We start from the raw sequence: 18,928 nt of genomic DNA, 5'->3' as shown, positions 1-18,928 counted from the left end.
TAGAAAAAAAAAAAATCAATGAGAGTGGGCTGCCTTCGTGGATGCGAAGCCACCTCCAATAGTAAAGTTAGATTATGGATAACACAATTTCTCCCAAAGAGATGTGTTCTCTTGGGTTGTTGTAGGAATTAATGCTAGGTTTACCTAAACTGTGCACCAAACCAATGGCACGTCGCATCTAATATATGTACCTGATAGTGTCATTTGCAGGTCTCGAAAAGAGTGCACCAAACCAAAAGCTTCCTACACAAGTTTGGTTTTGGTCTTGATCTCTCTTCTCCCATCAGATATAGGGATCAAACAACTGAGGTTTATCTCCTCCATGGTGTCTCACTTTATTCCCTCAACAAAACATCTAGAAGTAGTGCTTAGAGATTTTGATGTATTTGGCACATCTTCTGACAAGAGCTGCTCATTCAATGTATAGGTATAGAGCGTTAAATGTCAAATTTAATGCTCTGATGTGCATACCACTTTATAAGGGCTAGCTCATACCCAATCACGCTCTCGTCAAGAAGTGATAGCTGAAAAGTCCACCAGACGCTCAGTTCCTCATGTGGATCACACATGGTTCTGGGAATTGATAGAAGATGATCTGAAAGTGCATTTCGAAAAGAGTCAAGCCAGTCAATCGTTTAAGCCAGAACTTATTATCTCTGGTTCAAACGGTTCATACCAGTTCGGAAGTCAATGAAATGTTTTGGCATAACAAGAGCATTTCATGTTGAGACATGTATAATTGCCTTAATTGGAACCAATTCAATTGATTCCAAGCTGACTCAATCGAATAAACAATGATCCCGGTTCAACCGGATTATTGGGTGAATATTAAACTCCCATATAAAAATCTGCTTTGGTAGGATGGAAATGAAATAGACACCAACATCAATAATAATTAGGTATATGGGGTTCAATTGATCAAAAGCCTATAAGAATCTTATGAGGCAATCACTCAACCATACCAGTCTGGTCCACCTAGATATAATTGATTTCCATAATTCAACCCAATAAAAAAAAAATGATTTCCATAATTAATGAGTCAATCAAGGACATTTTGGGGCCATTACCACATGGGCTTTCATTGCAAGGGTAAATTAGGTCATTTTCCCACCAACTCACAAATTGGAGAAGCTCTGTTGCGAGTTGCAGGCAGTGAAACTACAACTCCGCGTCCAGAGGAGATTTTAAACTTGCAAAACCAATTGACAACAAACAAAGGAAAAGGAAAAATCTAAAGGAAAGGTGACTTGGTCTCTTCGCCAGCTCATCTTAACTAACATGCCTTCAAGTTAACTGGGGACCCACCAACCACTAAAATGAATTTAAATTTTAAAAAACACAAAAGGAATTTGTTCTCTGTTCATAAATTCTAAAGATGCGGATCTTCCATGGCAAAGTCAGAAGATTCCAAAACGCAATGGAGCATCAACGGCTGTAGATCATGTTCTCCTTCAAATTGTACCAGAATAATTCGGGAATATATACCTGCTTTTTCTCCAGCTTGGGTTCTTACTTGCAAGATCGGTTCCTTCTCTCTCTCAGCAGCCAACTCAACTTTTCTGTTCCCTCCCTTGGTTTCACATAATTGCTCTGAAGGGGAGATTGGGTACCTTTCTTCCCGGCGGTTGACGCCGGTGGAGAATTGGGTCTGTTGGGGTTTGATTTTTTTGGTTTGTGGCTTTAAGTTGGAATTGAAGGATATGGTGATGTCAGTGGCGTCCCAGAAGAGATCTATTAGAGATACTTTGTTTCAGACTGTTGGTGTCAATTATGGTCAGCAGAAGAAGTGTTCTTATGAGAGTTATGACGATGAAGGAACGGTGGAGCTTGTACAGATTGGAGCTGAGAGGACAAAGAATGTGTTGATATTGATGAGCGATACTGGTGGCGGTCATCGTGCTTCTGCTGAGGCTATAAGAGACGCGTTTAAGTTAGAATTTGGCGATGAATATAAGGTAATGGGTTTCTTCCGTTTCTGGATTTTGATGGGTTTTTTCTGTTTATATCGTTCTCGTCTAATTCAAACTTCTTGGGGGGTTTTTCTCTTGGTTGTTCCTTTTCCTTTTGGCTTCTCTTTGATTTCCTATGGAGGATCTTGCTGTCTCTCCTCTGCTCACTTTATTCAGTCGTAGGGAAGAAGAGAATTTCCTTCTTTTCCAATTTGCGGAATTTAATCTTTTCTTTCTTCCTCAAAAAAAGAAAAGGAGACTAGCTTGAACGGTTTCTTTATTTTTAGAATTTCCTACTGATTCTTGATATCACCGCTGTTTAACTACCTCTGAGATGACTGGATTTTGTCTTTCCGTGTGCAATTGGCCTGTCCTCTTGATGGTTTTGGATGTTTTGGATCAAATAATGCGCAATTACCCCAAAAAGAAAAAATAATAATAATCAAATAATGCCCAAATTTTGGTGGTTCTGATGCTTTGAGGATCATAGCTTGGTTCTTTTACAGCACCTTTCTGAATGATAATTGTCCTGTGTGTTGATTTCAGGTTGTCGTTAAGGATGTCTGGAAAGAGTACACCGGCTGGCCATTGAACGACATGGAGAGATCTTACAAATTCATGGTGAAACATGGGCAGCTGTGGAAGGTTGCATTCCACAGCACCTCCCCTCGATGGATTCACTGTATCTATCTTGCCGCCATGGCTGCCTTCTATGCAAAGTAAGTTCTTCTCTTCCAGTCCTCGGAACCCTGTCTACCTAGCAGTCATAACTACCAAGATTATCTATCAGTCCAAACTACCAAATTTTCACATCTCTCCTCTGACCTTCAAGTGGGTATTACTCAATTTCCAGATGAGTTAAATCTGTTGACTTGGGTCTGCATCAAATTTTTCAGAAGAACTTACTTGTCATATTTAGATAAAAATTCTTGATTTTTACTCTGTCATATGGCATTTGATTTTACATCCCTGCCCCTTTGTCTGCAAATTGAATACTGGAAGCCCAGACCCAGAGTTATAGACATATCATTTGCTCCTGGACAGGAACTAGCTTTTTGGAGATCCGAATTAGATTGAAAATTTAGTTTGAACACCTTTAATGATTTCTTTTTATTTTACACTAGCTTTTCTCTATTTTGTAATTGAAGAGAGGTGGAAGCTGGTCTGATGGAGTACAAGCCAGACATTATCATTAGTGTCCACCCTCTCATGCAACATATTCCTCTGCTGGTGCTTAAATGGCAAGGCCTTCAAAAGAAAGTGGTATTTGTGACTGTCATTACAGACCTTAATACCTGTCATCCCACATGGTAAGCTAACTGCATTTTAGACTCCTTTATTTTTAAATTGATCCTAAATTAGCTTATTGAGATTTTGAAGTGAAAATTTTATTTTTATCTAGGTTTCACACCAGTGTAACCAGATGCTACTGCCCATCAGAGGAGGTAGCCAAAAGGGCCTTGCTAGATGGCCTAGAATCATCTCAAATTCGTGTTTTTGGCTTGCCCATCCGACCTTCTTTCTGTCGAGCAATTTTTTCTAAGGTTTGCTTTGGGATTGATATATTACCAACCTTTTCTTTTTACCCTTTGGAATGGACTATCACATTTGATTGGGGTTTTGATTTTCAGTTACTGTTTTGATTGTTCCCCCCAATTATTGTATAGGATGAGCTAAGAGAAGAATTGGACATGGACCTTGAATTACCTGCAGTTTTACTGATGGGAGGTGGTGAAGGGATGGGTCCAGTGAAGAAAACAGCAAAAGCTCTCGGAGAAGTATTATATAGTGAAGAGTTTGGGAAGCCAATTGGGCAAATTGTTATTATATGCGGCCGTAATAAATCCCTTGCCTCTACTTTAGAATCAATAGAGTGGAAAGTCCCTGTGAAGGTGATACATTGCTTCTTTAATGAATCCCAAAATATAGCTCATATTGACATGCAATCATTCATATGGCTTCCCATTTAATACTTTATTTGCTGATTTCAGGTAAGAGGATTTGAGACCCAGATGGAGAAATGGATGGGTGCTTGTGACTGTATCATTACAAAAGTATGTTACTCAGTTCTTACGTGCTGAATTTCAGTTTTCACACTTCCATTAATTCATAGAATCTCAAAACTTCTGGACTTTATCCAACTGTGGTGTTTTTTTTTCCCCTTCAATAGGCAGGGCCTGGTACAATTGCAGAAGCTTTGATAAGGGGGCTTCCCATTATCCTCAATGACTTCATCCCAGGACAGGTTAGTGTTTAATAAATTACCTTGACCAGTATGAGGAATTTTAGTAGAATTTGATAATGTACACCAGAGGAACGACAATACTTATTTGGTTAAAATAAGACATAAAAAAGAAAAAAGAGAAAGACAGCATTCTTGGTTTTTGTTGGCTTTCTCCATTCTCGATTTTTGTTGGCTCTCTCTGTATTCTGATTTTTCAACACTTAGTTGCTGAACCTGAAATAATTTTGTTTCCTTCTCCTATTTTGACATTATGCAGGAAGTTGGCAATGTACCTTATGTGGTAGAAAATGGTGCTGGTGTCTTTTCCCGTAGCCCAAAGGAAACAGCTAATCTTGTTGCTCAATGGTTTGGTCCCAAAACAGAAGAGCTCAAAAAGATGTCTGAAAATGCATTGAAGCTAGCACAACCAGAAGCCGTATTCAACATCGTAAGAGACATTGATGACCTCGTACGTTTGCGTGGCCCTCTAACCAGCGTCCCTTATCAATTGACCTCATCATTTACATATGCAATCTAATTGATCCTTCTTCCTGTGAGACTAACGCATACCCTGCATGTGTGCTATGTACAGCTAGTTTTCTTATATCATTCTTTGACTTCAAGTGGCATTGTTTGCTAATAAATTTTGTAAAAGATCTCCAAAAATAGGTATAGCGTCCTTTTTTTCCTTTTCCTCCTTTTTTTCTGTCTTTCTTTCTAGGTGTAGTTTAGTTTGTTTGGGGTTCCTAGGAAGATGTTTTTGAGTGATGAACACGTATTCTGTATCTCTTATAGCCCTAGCTTCTAAGTGAGTTTTGTGTGCTGCACGTTCAGTTGCAATTTTGCTATTGATGTAAAACTATCTTTCTTTTTAATTTATATAGGTATGATTTCAAATTTACTTGTTCTTGGTGCACCTGATTATATGTTAATGATACTAATTAACATCTTACTTGTAAAAGTATCCATCCATTCCAACTGAAGTTTACATTATGATAAGATGTTAGGGAGTTTTTTGCCACCTGGCAGTACTCAGGTTTGTTACTTAGAAAGGAGATAATCTGAGACACTTTACAACAACAATAATAAGCTTTGTCCCCAACTAAATGGAGTCGGCTACATGGATCTTGCCCTCCAATCAATTCTGTTCGAGGCCATGCTAGATACAAGGCCTATGCTATACATATCTTTTCTTACCACTTCTCTTAAAGTTATCTTAGGTTTACTTCCTAGCTCTTCTAGTTTCTTCAATATGGATTATATCACTTCTCCGTATAAGGGCATTTATAGGTCTCCGTTGAACGTGGTTGTGCCATCTCAAGCGACTTTCTCGAAGCTTATCACTTATGGGAGCAACTCTCAAACCAACTCTAATATGATCATTTCTATTATATACATACTAGTTTTGTCATTCATCTATCTTAACATCCTTATTTCTGGTACACTGAGTTTATCTGTATGATTCTTTTTAACAGCCTAACACTCTGCACTGTATATCATAAATAATCTGAGACACTTTGATTTTTACTAAGTTTCTACGTAATCACTCAAAACAGAAACCTGTTTTGTTTGGTTTGAGGAGAAACCAAAAAAAGAAAAAGAAAAAAACCATTGGTGAAAAAGGCAATTGAGTGTGACAACTTCCTTAATTGCTTGGACGGTATTCACACTTTAATTATAATTTTTGTTGTCTTCGGAAACCAATTTTCAATAGTTTTTTTTTTGTGGGTCATCAACTTTCAATAGTTTGGATGGTTGCAAGTTCACGGTGGGTTCTGAAACCTTTAAGAGGAAATTAAGCAAACATTAGACACGCATCTCTTTGAAGGTACCTTTCGTCTTTTTATTTTATTAACCAGAGAAATATCTAACATGGATAAGTCTTCTCTCACCCAAACGTTAAGCAGAATCCACAACTCTCACGTCAGCAAGAAACCAAGCATTTGATGGAGGCATCCACAATCCTTTGTTTGCGGTACCCACCAACTTCATTGTAAAACGCAAAAGCAATAGAGCTTTCAAGGCAAAAGTTCCAAAGGGAACAAAACCACAGGTCAAGCATGCCCCCACAGCTAACTGATCTCTGAAACTAGCACATGAGTTCCCTCCAAATTGGTTTACTGTTATCAACTTTGCAGTAATAATATTGCTGTCGAATTTGACCCTGTGGTTGAACCGAAATCATACCTTGTAGGCTTATATGGGTTAAGGTCACGCATATTCAAAAGAGTATATTATCGTAATAGACCTAAGTAAGCATTCCGTGATTAGTTTCCAAACTTTCCAGTGCCCTTATTAATTTTGAATATATATACAATTTAAAGCAAATTATTCTCTATTTTCTTTACTCACAAAGTTTTCATCTACTCTTGTACTTGTTTATACTGATGACATTTTAATTGTTGAGTCTAAGACAACTGTGATTTCCAATTTAAAATTACTTCTTCAGCAATGTTTTCAAATTAAAGATCTTGGTTCGCTTAAATATTTCCTTGGTCTTGAGGTGGCACATTCCAATAAATGTATTTTCATCAACTAATGAAAATATACATTAGATATCTTAAATGATGTTGGTTTCACAGGTATTAATCCGACTCAATTTTCAATAGAACAACACCTCAAATTGACTAATTTTGATGGTGAGTCCTTACCTGATCCAACACCATACCGTCGGTTATTGGGCCAACTGATTTATCTCACAATTACTCGTCTAGATATTGTTCACACTTTAAATGTTCTTTAATCAATTCATGCATGAGCCTCGTAAACCTCATATGGATGCTGATAATCGTTTACTACGTTACTCCATGGCACTCCAGGACAAGGGATTCTTTATCTACTGACAGTGAGTTATATTTTTGTGCTTATTGTCACTCAGATCGGGCAAGTTGCCCTATGACTCGGCGATCTACCATTAGATATTGTGTATTCCTTAGTTTCAACACTTTATCTTGAAAATCTAAAAAACAACCCATTGTTTCCTGCTCATCTGCTGAGGCTGAATATCGTGCTATGACCATCACCACTTGTGAACTCATGTGATTAGATACATTGCTCAAAGATCTTGGTGTCATGGTCCTTTGACCAATACCTTTATTTTGTGACAATCAAGATGCTCTACATATTGTTGCGAACCCAATCTTTCAAGAGTGCACCAAGCACATCGAGATTGATTGTCATGTGGTTCGCGATTAAGTTTGATATGATCTCATTCAACCCACTTCCACCACTAATGCTGCCCAAGTTGCTGACATACACTAAGGCCCTTAGAAAATACTTGTTTCTCAGTTATAAAGGCAAGTTGAGAGTTCTTGACATTCATTATCCAACTTGAGAGGGAAGTATTAGGTGTGATAAGGATGATTTTTCATCATTTCCCTAGTTGTCTCTAATTTGAATTCTTTCCTATAATTTTCTTCCTTTATCTAAATTCTTTTCCATTTATCCTTTCTCCCATTCGAATTCTTTCGTTGCCATCTCACCATTCCATTTCATCAATATCCTGATTTTGCTTGATTGGTTTCTCTATTAAAACATTTCCATATATTGTATTTCCATGTTTTGTATCTTTCTTTTATTGTTCATTGTAATCTAATAACGTGAGATATATGCGGTTTATATATTTGAGGTTCTCTCATATGAAATCATTCAACCATTTTTCCTATTGAGGATGTGTCTTAATATTGACCACTGGGATTAGCGAGTTGACTCCAAAACTCAAGTCAAATTAAAAAGCAACACCACCCCAAGACTAGGGCTCTAATCAAGACCTTAAGTGAATTAGATTGAACGTAAAGAAAGCATGCATTGCATTTAATGCGCTCTAGTCAGCCCTAAGTTCCAATTTACTTAGCCCCTTCAAATTTGACTTGACAACGGCGAGATTGATGTAAAAGGACACTTGAGGTGCCGGTTACATGTAATGTATTCTCGGGTCTAACAGGTTTGCTGTCGAATGGTGCATTTAATGCGACGGGGGATCATCCTCCCGATTGGTGTTCAATGTCTGATCATGCCTTGGTGGCTCTTATTCGCTCTTCGCAACCCGTCGGGTCAACCACCTGGTTTAATGGCTCAACCACCGGTTCAATGGGTGGATCATGGCCAATTTTGGTATAACGAGTAACATGAAAAAAAGGAACAAAATGATAGTCAATCACAGGTGAAGAAGTCAACTAACTCATGGAATTCCTACTTCTCAAACCTCACAGGATATCTGCTTTCGTCACCTGAACGGATAAGGTACTCTCGGTCAAACAGTTGGACAGGGCAGACAATGTCTAGTTTTGTAGGTCGGTATGTGCTCCAACTGATTACCACCACCTTTCCATTTGAATGAAAATAGAAAACTTAAGTGAGGACAACAATGAAATCTATCAGGTCCCACTCAAAATATCACAAACAACTATGACATCAAAGGTTTTTGTTGGGATTTACAGGTTCCTATCATGGGTTACTCGTACAAATATCTAATTCATTGCTCTCCTCCCCTTTAGTTTAATGTTTTGTTATCCCAACAGCTAGCTTTATCTGTAAGATTTTCATTCATTAAATAAAAACCAAAACCCAGCAAAGTTCTTCCACACCAGTGGTCAAATGGCAAAGGAAACTTCAAAGAAATTTTACAAGAACAATTTTCAGGAGCAACCCCCTCAGGTGGCATGGCTGAGGTAAGCCAAGCTTGGCCTGGCATACAGACTCCATACCTGGGAAAAAAAAGGCCAGTCTAGACAGTCCGCAGCCATGTCGGCTTGGATTGTAACGGTTTGAAAATTGCATCGTTAGCCCAAAAATCCCAGAAGAGTTTAGTTTTTTTTTCAATAGATTCATTAGACCTTTGGTCTGGGTATGAGTACTACTGACTTCTGTGGATTATATTAAGCCTCCGGTAGAGCTTCACTGACAAGGCCAATGCTTGCGCTGGTAGTGCACAAGGCTAATATTTGCATAGGTCGCATTCGATAAATGTCCAAACATTGCGTAGGCAGGCGCTAAGCCGCTGCTACTGCATCCCCTCTTTTTATTTATAAAAAAAACAAATAGATCCATTAGACCCACCTAGAATGAAACGGATCCCCACACCAAAAAGAAGAAAAAAAAATAAAAGGAAGACGAGCCAATATACATTTCTGGGATAATCAGGAGAAACTGAATCACGTACAGCAGTCAGAAAGAGTTTTTTTTTTTTTTTTTTATAGGACCAGAAAAGATCACTTTTGACAAGAAAAATTTCCCACAATTATGGTTCTGGTTTTGAGGACAAAAATTCAACCGAAAAAAAAAACCAATACAGAGGCAAAGATTTCAGAATGAGAGTCAGTGATGTAGCATTTGATTAACATTACACCTCAATCTGCATTCCTTTCAGCACATGGCCCTTCAAACTCAGATGTAGTAGTCTTCTACATCGTGTTGACATTGGTCTTATTAGCTCCTCCCAGCTCCTGGCAACAAGTTCGCAAGGGAGGGAATCCCTTGGGTCCTCATTTCTTCTTGAGTTCGCTTGATTTCTTCAGGATCTGACAACAAAAAAAGGTAGACTGATGAGATCGCTGACAGTACACAAAAAAAAGACTGACAGAACCTCATCTTTGAGATCCACAGCCTAATCTGGCTTAGAAAACAGAATATGACAGCCTTTGAATTCGTATAAATGACAACCAAACGCGGTACAGTATCATAATATTCAAGGGAATACAGAACCACAGATAATAAATCAATCGCTTCAAAAAGAAAGGAGAGAATTCCAAATAAAATGGTCAAGTAGCAGGCAATAGAATCCAGATGTGTAAACCAATAGCAGAGGTAAGAAACTTTGCAGCAAGTTAGCATCTTAGATTGTGTCTGCTACACCCGGTCCAGTAGGGCAATCTACTAAGTTAGGCATCAGCATCAGAGACCAACATTAAAAAGGTCCTGATAGGAGAGAATAAAATCTCCGCAGACCGTATTAATCCAGGAAAGCACCAAAGTGAAGTACCCAAGGATTGAGGATGAGACCAAAAAGAAATTAATGAAGTACAGGCAACCGTACCCATGTTCTCCATTAGTTTGGGCATGACAAAAACCACCACCAGCATGAAGCCAACCATCAAACCCATCGGGCTCTTTACAAGGGACATTATTGAGAAGGGTTCCCTTATCTGTAACAGAATAGGAAGAGAGCGGTCAAACTGAAGTCAGTCCATGAACAATAATTATCAGCAACAAAAGGATGTTCCCATAAGATTACCCATTTTCAATCTGAACCTACCTCATAATATTGTTCTTCTCTAAAAGGCTCTAACACCAATTCATTTAGACTCTTCCTGTTCTCTGTCAGTGCTGCCTGAACTTTACCAGGGATCCTAGCACTGACATCAATGCGTACCTGAACATACGAAGAGAATGGGAGCATAATAAATCTCCATGATACACAATGACATGGAAAAAACTATGAAACAGAAAAAGAAACCTACCGGAGAAAAGAAATAACCAATTGCAGCCACTTCAATTAGATGAGTTCCCGCTGGCACATTGTAGCTTTAACGACAGGTTAAGGAATGAAAAATGCAACCAGAATGATCACTACAATCATCCCAAAAAATGTAACAGACACTCTATTGAACCAGATGCTTCTACATGGTTGAATGAATAGATGGTAAAGAGTGAAAACTAACAAATAATTCAATACAGATAACCAAAGGAAATTCATGATTGCCTACAGATTACATAGACCCTATCCTATTAGAATCACTGGCCTAATGCGTCCTTCCAAGTTTTGACTCACCCAACTCTCTCTCCTTTCTCAGCTTTTTCTGCCAACCAGCTCTGCCATCTCGGGTTCACTACCAAAGTGCCAATAAATGAAGTATAGAAATCCCACAAAAACCCAAGACTCAAAGACTGAAATGTCGCTGAAATTTCGGTGATATGTCAGGGTTTTAGTGGTTTCGGCAACCACTGAAACCCAACTTATAGCCAAAATTTCGTACCTCGATCATAGGACGCCTTACAACATGAGTTCCTTTTATTTGCAATACATGGATCATAGGATACCTTACAGTAGATGACAATGTGGTACGAAAGAATCTCTGTTACTTACTATTCTGCTTATTAACAATTTCCTTTATTTTATTAAAATCCTAGCACTGACAATTAACTAGACTTTAAAAGCAATTGCCCAAAAAAAAAAAGGAAAAAGAGGAAACAGTTCAGCTAGAATTTTGTATGGATTCTTTTAATCCTGTCTTACTTTCATTAAGAACAGAAAAGCTGCAAATTTTATCTTACAAAGCAACCACTGAAAGCTCTGCTGGAAGCCGAACCATTCTAGCAGGTAGACTATAATGGGAAACAATATTTCTACATCTTGTATATAACAAAGAAGTGATGCTAACAGGGAAACTATAAACTTAGCGTGTGAGCACTTGTTGACAATTTGACACTTAGTATGTGAGCACTTGTTGACAATTTGACAGCAATAGTATCAGAAGCCTCTAAGGTAGACATGCCGGACGTATGCGGTCAAAAAGTAAAACACGAACCACAGCGATATAACCCCTGATTGGAAAGGATCCAATTAGGATCAATAAGCAGAATCTGGGATCAACTGGTAAACCCCAGCAAGTCTAAATACAGTTTAGATCAAAACTACAGGTGATGCTTTGAGCATCAGAAGAAGTCGTCTTGGGGTTTGGGATGATCTAATATATTGTTGTTGAAGATCTTCTTCAACAGCAGCTTGAATCGTTGATGGTTTTCTTGGAAGGGAGAAAACAGAAGAAAAGAATCAGGTTTGGGTGGTCAATGCCCCAAGCATGGCTCAACAGCACCAAGCCTTTTATAAAGAAGACATTGTTTATCCAAAAATTATCTAATGAATGGAAGTTTGTAATTCACATATATACCAACCAAAGGTCCCAGTTTGACTCATTTAAGGACTCCTGACCACTCTAAAAGATTCAAATAAGGTAAATACACTCAAAAGAGAACCGTATGCAGCTATATCATCATCTAACTCAAAACACTCAATCTAATTACTAACCCCCTCACTGACATTACGCCACTTTATAGACTTATATATAGGCCCATTACATCAATAAACCTTAAAAGTTAGAAGCCTAAGGCCCAAAGAATTAACTCATGGGCCAAAATGAGTTCTTCTAAGGCAAAACAACCGAATTGGACAACCTTAACCGCATCACACGAACACAAAACCAATTCAAAGTTACAAAAGAATTGAGAACACATACCCATTTTCCATGACAAACAAAAAAATACACATGAAGAGTAGATATGTAATGGATACCAAGGAACAGAATAACACACAGTATTTTATGCACAAAAAGGAGAGTAAGATGTAGTGCAATGTCACACAACTTAGAAGGATACAATGAAAAATACCCATCAGGTCTAATAAAAGAAACCTTTTGACCACCATTAAGTATAATTTTGGCATTTGATATTTTTGCCGGAAGACTGAAACCTTTTGCACCCATGCCTGCCACATTAAACCACAATATAAGAAGAGATAATGAATCATCTCCACATCATATTTACATGGAACATAAATCAACTCCAGGACAAAGGACAAACAAAAGAAAAAGAATAAGCACTTAATTGTTCCCCACTCTGCATATAACTGAGAAAATAAAAAAATAGGAAAAGAGAAGGTGAAAAGGAAAACAAACCAAGACATTTCCATTAGTTTTATTCTTCAACAGTTTTCATGGCACTAGTTGTGAGTCACGAATCTTCAGATAACATTGGAGGTCAAATCAAGAATTAATGCAATCCATTCACATAATTACTCTCTAGTCCACAACATGAGTTTCAGGATGATTGTCACTTCTTAAAAAAAGGGAAGCAATTGCATGATCAAAGTTGTAAAACCATTTCTCCAAAACAGAATCCTAAGAATGTTGTCACTACTGAAAACCTACAATAAAATCAAATTGTGGGATGATTGTACTATCTTGTGGTGACCTATCAATTTTTCTATTTAGTTATAGAAATTATTTTTTTGTTGGCTGTTGTTGTTGTTGTTTTGCTAGTTCATAGTTCAATGTTAATCAATGTCTAAAACCCTAGACAATACTCAATCTGGCCAACCTTAAAGTCATCATAAAAGGAAAAATATTACACTATGTACTTCCGTTACCTTGGTCTCTTAATTCTCCCTGTTGTCTTTCTCCTCACAACCTCTCCCCTTCTATGTACTGACTCCAAATTCAGAAGCAAAGGCATTTGCCATTCTAAAAAGTACAAATCCTCAGAGGTTTTTTTGGGGGGATGAATAACACGCAGAACAAATTAACAACTTGGGGTACAGCTTTAATTTTGATAAATTCTCTTATTCCCATTAAATCCTTACCATGACAAGAAATGAAGCAACAAAAATACCTATAATAGTGCAGGTTGTTCTTCGTCTATCCTTTTTTTCTTTTTTCTTTTTTCGGTGAAGGGTGGGGGGCGGAGAGAGCGGAGTTGGCCGCTTGGTCTTGTAGGTGAGTAGGAAGTGTATATTCCATGCAACTAACTTCATGATTATCGAATTTGAAACATGCATTAATGACCATGGATTTAATTTAGGTATTAGAAATTCATGTTGTATGACTTGTAACTGAGCCCTCCCAATCCAATACCAAATGGAGGGCCAACAAAGCCACCTGGGGTTGCTGCCTAATTGCTTTGTTTCAAGTTTAATTGCTTTACTTAGTCCACTCAATATGCCACTGGCAGGCTAGTAAATTCTACCCATGTGAAGGGTATAGTTGGTATTGCAATTTTCTTTTTTAAAAAAACATGTGGTTAATTATTTTTTTAGCATTTTTTACATGTAAACCACTTAGTTGGGCCAAAACTCTTGTTGGCTCCCTTAAGTGGGTTATATTATGTGTAACTGTAACCCAATCCAATATTACACGTAGCACACAAATAACAGTCTTAGTTAAGTCCCAAAATGAAATGACCAAAATACCCTCCTAATATCAATTTACTAAACAACCCTTGTTTCTCATCCCATACCAAACCCATAGGTGGGTGAAGGGATTCCCTCTTCACCCATTTTCTTCCTACACCATGCCGGAAACCACCGCCCCCACCCCCAAAGAACCACCACTCAATCCCCACCCACCACCCCATGGTTGTTCTTCCTCAAATAAAAGCTCTAGAAAGAATTGAATAAATGCCCTATGAGGATTAAAAGGAGTTCGTCTCAGCTGCCTCCGTTTGGATGGATAGATCAAAATCCCAGAAATCATTCCCTCCCGGCCCTACCTTTTCTGGTCAACGTCTCTCTAAAGATCCGTTTAGGGTTGAGAAAAAACCCGAACATTAAAACCTTTCTAGGGTTTTCTACTGGAGAAGATGTTTTATTTTTTGGTGAAAGGGAGAAGATGTTTTGTTTTCAAGGTTTTCAGGTACGTCATGTTGCAATTTTGAGAAGAAAAAATTCGAATATAGAAGAGTGCAGGCTATAGATTTTGTGGGAGTAAGTTTGAAAAGTTCCATGTCAGAGAATTTAGATCCTTGTAGCAATTGACTGTGTGTACTTGTTCAAATCAAATCATCATAATTTCGATTATAATATGCATACCACTGCCACAGATTTTCTGGAACTCAAAGGAGAATCTGAGTTCATCATTCTGTGTTTGCACTTCACAATTACAAATGAGCATTTCTAACCCTACCAGAGCAGAATATTGTACTCATTGCAGGAGAAGATCCCTAGAACAACAATCAAAATCTTGAAGAAGGGCATACAGCAATGTTACATTCACCCCACCTTTCGGATGATTTGGATTTGAGAAACAGAGAACAAATAACAAGGTGGTGACTTGGACAACTTTTGGTTGTTAAAGACTCACAACAGGAAATTATATGAGCTCCATCTTGATGGTAAATCACTGTAACTATTTCCCAATCCGTTAAAGAAAGGATGGCAGGGGAGTGGGGTCTGCAACACAATACTGTGTCTTTCCTGTCTTTCCTCTCTTTTCTCTTCTCTTATCTTTCTTCTCTGCTCTGGATTTGAAGTGCAGCAATGATGGTTGGGGTTTGCCAGATACAAAGTAGTAAGGTTTGGGAAGCAGTTTGCCAAACTGGTGATAGAGGTGGATTAGTGCCAGTGATTGAGTGGGAGCAATGGTTTCCGGCAAGGTGTAGGAAGAAGATAAGTAAAGGGGGTAATCCCTTCACCCACCTAAGGGTTGGGTATGGGATGAGACACAAGGATAGTTTAGTAATTGATATCATGAGGGTATTTTGGGACTTAACAGAGAGTGTTGGTTGTGTGCTACATGTAATATTGCATTGGGTTACACGTAATATAACCCACTTAAGGTAGTCAACAAGAGTTTTGCCCCAACTTAAGTGGGTCAGGTAAAAAAACTTGTTTTTTTAAGTCAATCTTATACAGTTGAACTATAAGACCTAGTAGCAACTGAGAAACCCAGCTTCTAGGTTGTATATATAAACCCCTCCATTAGATGGGGAGAGGCAGCTCTGATATTGAATGATAAAGCTTCCCTTTGAGCACTTTTCTGTGTTTTTGTCATTGGTTCTGTCCATTATTTTGAGGATGCAAACAATAGGAGTTATGGTTCCATCAGTAATTTAAAATCCAAACCCAAGGAAGGTTTAAGTGAAGTCCAGCTCTGATCCTTTATAGTGGCTGTAGAAGACAGCCTTCGACCACCATAGTGTATTTCAGCTTTGGCAAAGTTCCCTTCACATACCTAAACAGGTACTACTGGAAGCCATCCTTTGCCCCCATCACTAATAGCTTTAATTTTCTGCTATAAACCCTAGAAAGCTGGTTCAAACTCTTTCTCTCTTCTCTCCCCCCTCCCCCAAGAACCCTAATTCTGTTATAACCCCTAAACAGTTTTGTCAACTTTACTCTTGCTGTTCTGAATTACAAAATTTCTAGTATTTCTTATACTTGGAACTGTTCACTTGGGAGGCTCACGGTGACCCAAGAACAGGGTTTTATGACCAAGGATTGCATTAGATAAGAGTTAATCACAACCACCCCGAAAGAGCCAACCCAACCAAAACAACAGGACGCTATCTGGCATCCAAAGGCACTTTGATGGGAGTATAAGAGGGACAGATCACAGAAAAAGCAAATAAGTGAAGCATAGGACTTCATGCAAAAGAACTTGACCAGCATCCAGTGCCAGATCTAATCCTAATACTCCAACACGTGACCACCAGTCTACTAGAGACCTGTTTCAAATATTATCAGGACTAAATTCATCTAATTTGAATTCAATCATAACAAAACATCCTATCAATGGCTGAGAGTTATATTCGTTTATTTTTCTATATCGCATTTAACAGAATGTAAATGTCCCCACGTCATTAATGCACCTTATAGAAGGAAATTCAACGACCTGGGTGGAACTGTCTTTCGTTTATATTCGATTAAGGATAACTGAGAGCAAGTTAAAGGGTTGAACAAGCCTAAATATGACAATACAAAGAATGAACAAGATACTTCAAGTTAATTCTATGTACATACTTTCCTTTAAAAAACTACATGACTTATAAGCACACAATTGCTGAGAAGCACGGATGGGCAATTGAATCAACTTGTGTTAATAGGATCTAGTGGATGATGGGGAATAATTTGGTAATTCATAGATTACAATTTAGTGTAAAAAACCCTTGTTTCTAAATAATAAATAAATAAACGAACGCTAGGGGGAGAAAAAAGAAAAATAGGTAATTATAAAAACTAACAAATTCTAAAAGGTAGAAAAGAAGAGAGAATGAATGCATACTTTCGACCTTAACTCGGCCACTAATGGTGTAACCTTCGGCGGACCTGCAAAATCCAAAATTGAAACAGAGAATCCATCAGTACTGTGAATAATCCGAATCAACTGATATTGACCTTTCGAGTGAGAAATTTGAAGAGAAACAATAGATGCTAGGGTTAAGCAAAGATCAAAATCAATACCCAGGTGTAATCGCTGCGGTCGAAGGAAGGAGGCAGAAGCAAAACTGCATAAGAATCGAAATACAAGTTAGAAGTTTGCATCTCTCCATCGTTGCGAGACTGGTGCGCGAAGCAGTTGATACGAAAAATGAGATCTTCGACTCCTCGGGGACTTGGCCTCTCTGCTGCAGTTTAATGAAGTTTTATTTTCACATTATTTTAAATTAAAAAATAATAATGAAAAAAATATATATATCAAATTCGAGGTGGAGCCATGGAGGTCATTTTGGGCGATTTGCTGGCATTTTCCCTTTTTATAAATTTTCTTTTTGGTTTGATTTTGATTTGCATAATAAACCGCTAGTTCTGAACCAAATATGAAGCTAAAAAGCCTAAATGAAAATAGGTATCCCTCATGTTAATGGCCTAATGGGATATGATAGACACTACACATTATTAAGGGGTACTATTGTCGTTTAAAAAAAACTTGTTTATACTTAATATTATTTGTTTTAGCCAATGCAAAGTTGTTCTAATGATTGAAACCAACACCTCTTAGTGAAGAGGTCGTGGATTCAACAATCGCTGAGGCATATTAATATTCCCATACCCGGCTTAATAAACCCTTTTGTACAAAATAAAAGAATTATTTGTTTTGGATAGCTATAATATTACGATGAGGAAAACACAATGTAAAGGTGAGGGATTCTTTATCCAAGTAGGGTGTTTCTAGCACAATGATGGCAATCTCCTATGAAAAGATCGTAAGTACAAGAAAGTCTCAAGCGAGAACCTCCAAATGTGGGCTAGTTGTGCATTGATTGTGATGATAGACTAAGGAATGGCCTCCATGGCTAATAGGTTTATTGGGCGGATGTTTTCCAGCACCATAATGTTTGAAAAAGATGGTGTTTTAATGACTATGCTCATTGCCATCAGAAAATGCCTTTGGAAGGTACCTCATTTGGGGATTCGAAGAGTCCATTTTGATATAATTTCTTGTAAAGCTGTGTTGATGATGTTGGGAAGCCATTGAACTCCAAGTTTTGCTAGAGGCCTTGTTGATGATATTATTGCCTTACAAAGAAGTTTTGAGATTGCATTTTTGTGCTCGAGGTTTGTCAGCTCAGCTGTGGAGTTGAATTTCTAGCATGCTCCCTTTAAATAGGTGGTGAGATCCATTATGATCCTAAAAGCCTTGTTGATGAAATTATTGCCTTACGAAGGAGATTTCGAAATTGCGTTTTTGTGCACCAGGTTTGTGAGCTCAATTGTGGAGCTGCATTCCTAGCAAAGTTCCTTTAAATAGGCGGTGAGATGTATTTTGACCTTAGAAGGCTTCCTCCCGCTCTTGCTATGATTATCAAGAATGATGGAACTCAAAATTATACTATAAGCTATCTTCTCCCCTTCCTCCCCCCCCCCCCACTCAAAATAAAAATTAGAGGAAATTTGGGGTTTGAACCTCCATCCTTCCACACTTTGCCACCCCACTTTCCCACTTCTTGCACATGTAGGCCCTAGACATTGTGACAACTTTGATGATAACAAAAAGGGAAAGGAAAAAAAAAACACTTTATCCAAAATCTCTTTTATTTCTAATCTATTAGCAAGATTAGTTGTTTGTACACTAAACCTCATAAACCCTAATTGCCAATGAAAAGCTATTTCATCAAATGAAAATCCTAAGTATTGTGAGAAAGATGGCTACATGTGATGATTGAATCTGATTGTCTTACTGTGATACGGTTATTGAATTATCCATCAGACGCGGTACCTACAAATTTGATGAATGTAGTATCGGACATCCATCAGTTATCAATGGCC

At 38.0% G+C, this 18,928-nt stretch overlaps 2 protein-coding genes across 2 annotated transcripts; one reads left to right on the top strand and one right to left on the bottom strand.

Moving 5' to 3' along the window:
• The first annotated feature begins 1,613 nt into the window (after positions 1-1,613).
• On the top strand, positions 1,614-5,128 carry LOC149025253 (monogalactosyldiacylglycerol synthase 2, chloroplastic-like). Its single transcript, XM_089145481.1, has 8 exons — positions 1,614-1,955; positions 2,496-2,668; positions 3,098-3,259; positions 3,352-3,493; positions 3,617-3,841; positions 3,941-4,003; positions 4,120-4,194; positions 4,451-5,128. The coding sequence occupies exons 1-8, from the start codon at positions 1,701-1,703 to the stop codon at positions 4,709-4,711; spliced, it is 1,356 nt and encodes a 451-aa protein (XP_089001607.1). The 5' UTR covers positions 1,614-1,700; the 3' UTR covers positions 4,712-5,128.
• Positions 5,129-9,274: 4,146 nt separating this feature from the next.
• Positions 9,275-17,293, bottom strand: LOC149025252 (ER membrane protein complex subunit 7 homolog). Its single transcript, XM_089145480.1, has 7 exons — positions 17,123-17,293; positions 16,944-16,987; positions 12,547-12,655; positions 10,632-10,695; positions 10,427-10,543; positions 10,208-10,316; positions 9,275-9,692 (listed from the first exon to the last, which is right to left on the bottom strand). Exons 1-7 carry the CDS (start codon positions 17,209-17,211, stop codon positions 9,601-9,603), a joined length of 624 nt encoding a protein of 207 aa, XP_089001606.1. The 5' UTR covers positions 17,212-17,293; the 3' UTR covers positions 9,275-9,600.
• Between the last annotated feature and the right edge of the window lie 1,635 nt (positions 17,294-18,928).

This window comes from Hakea prostrata, chromosome 2 (genome assembly GCF_041222555.1).
Source record: "Hakea prostrata isolate BN-2017 chromosome 2, UWA_Hpros_2, whole genome shotgun sequence".
NCBI lineage: Eukaryota > Viridiplantae > Streptophyta > Magnoliopsida > Proteales > Proteaceae > Hakea > Hakea prostrata.
The sequence above is the reverse complement of the archived record's forward strand: the minus strand, read 5'-3'. Positions and strand labels throughout refer to the sequence as shown.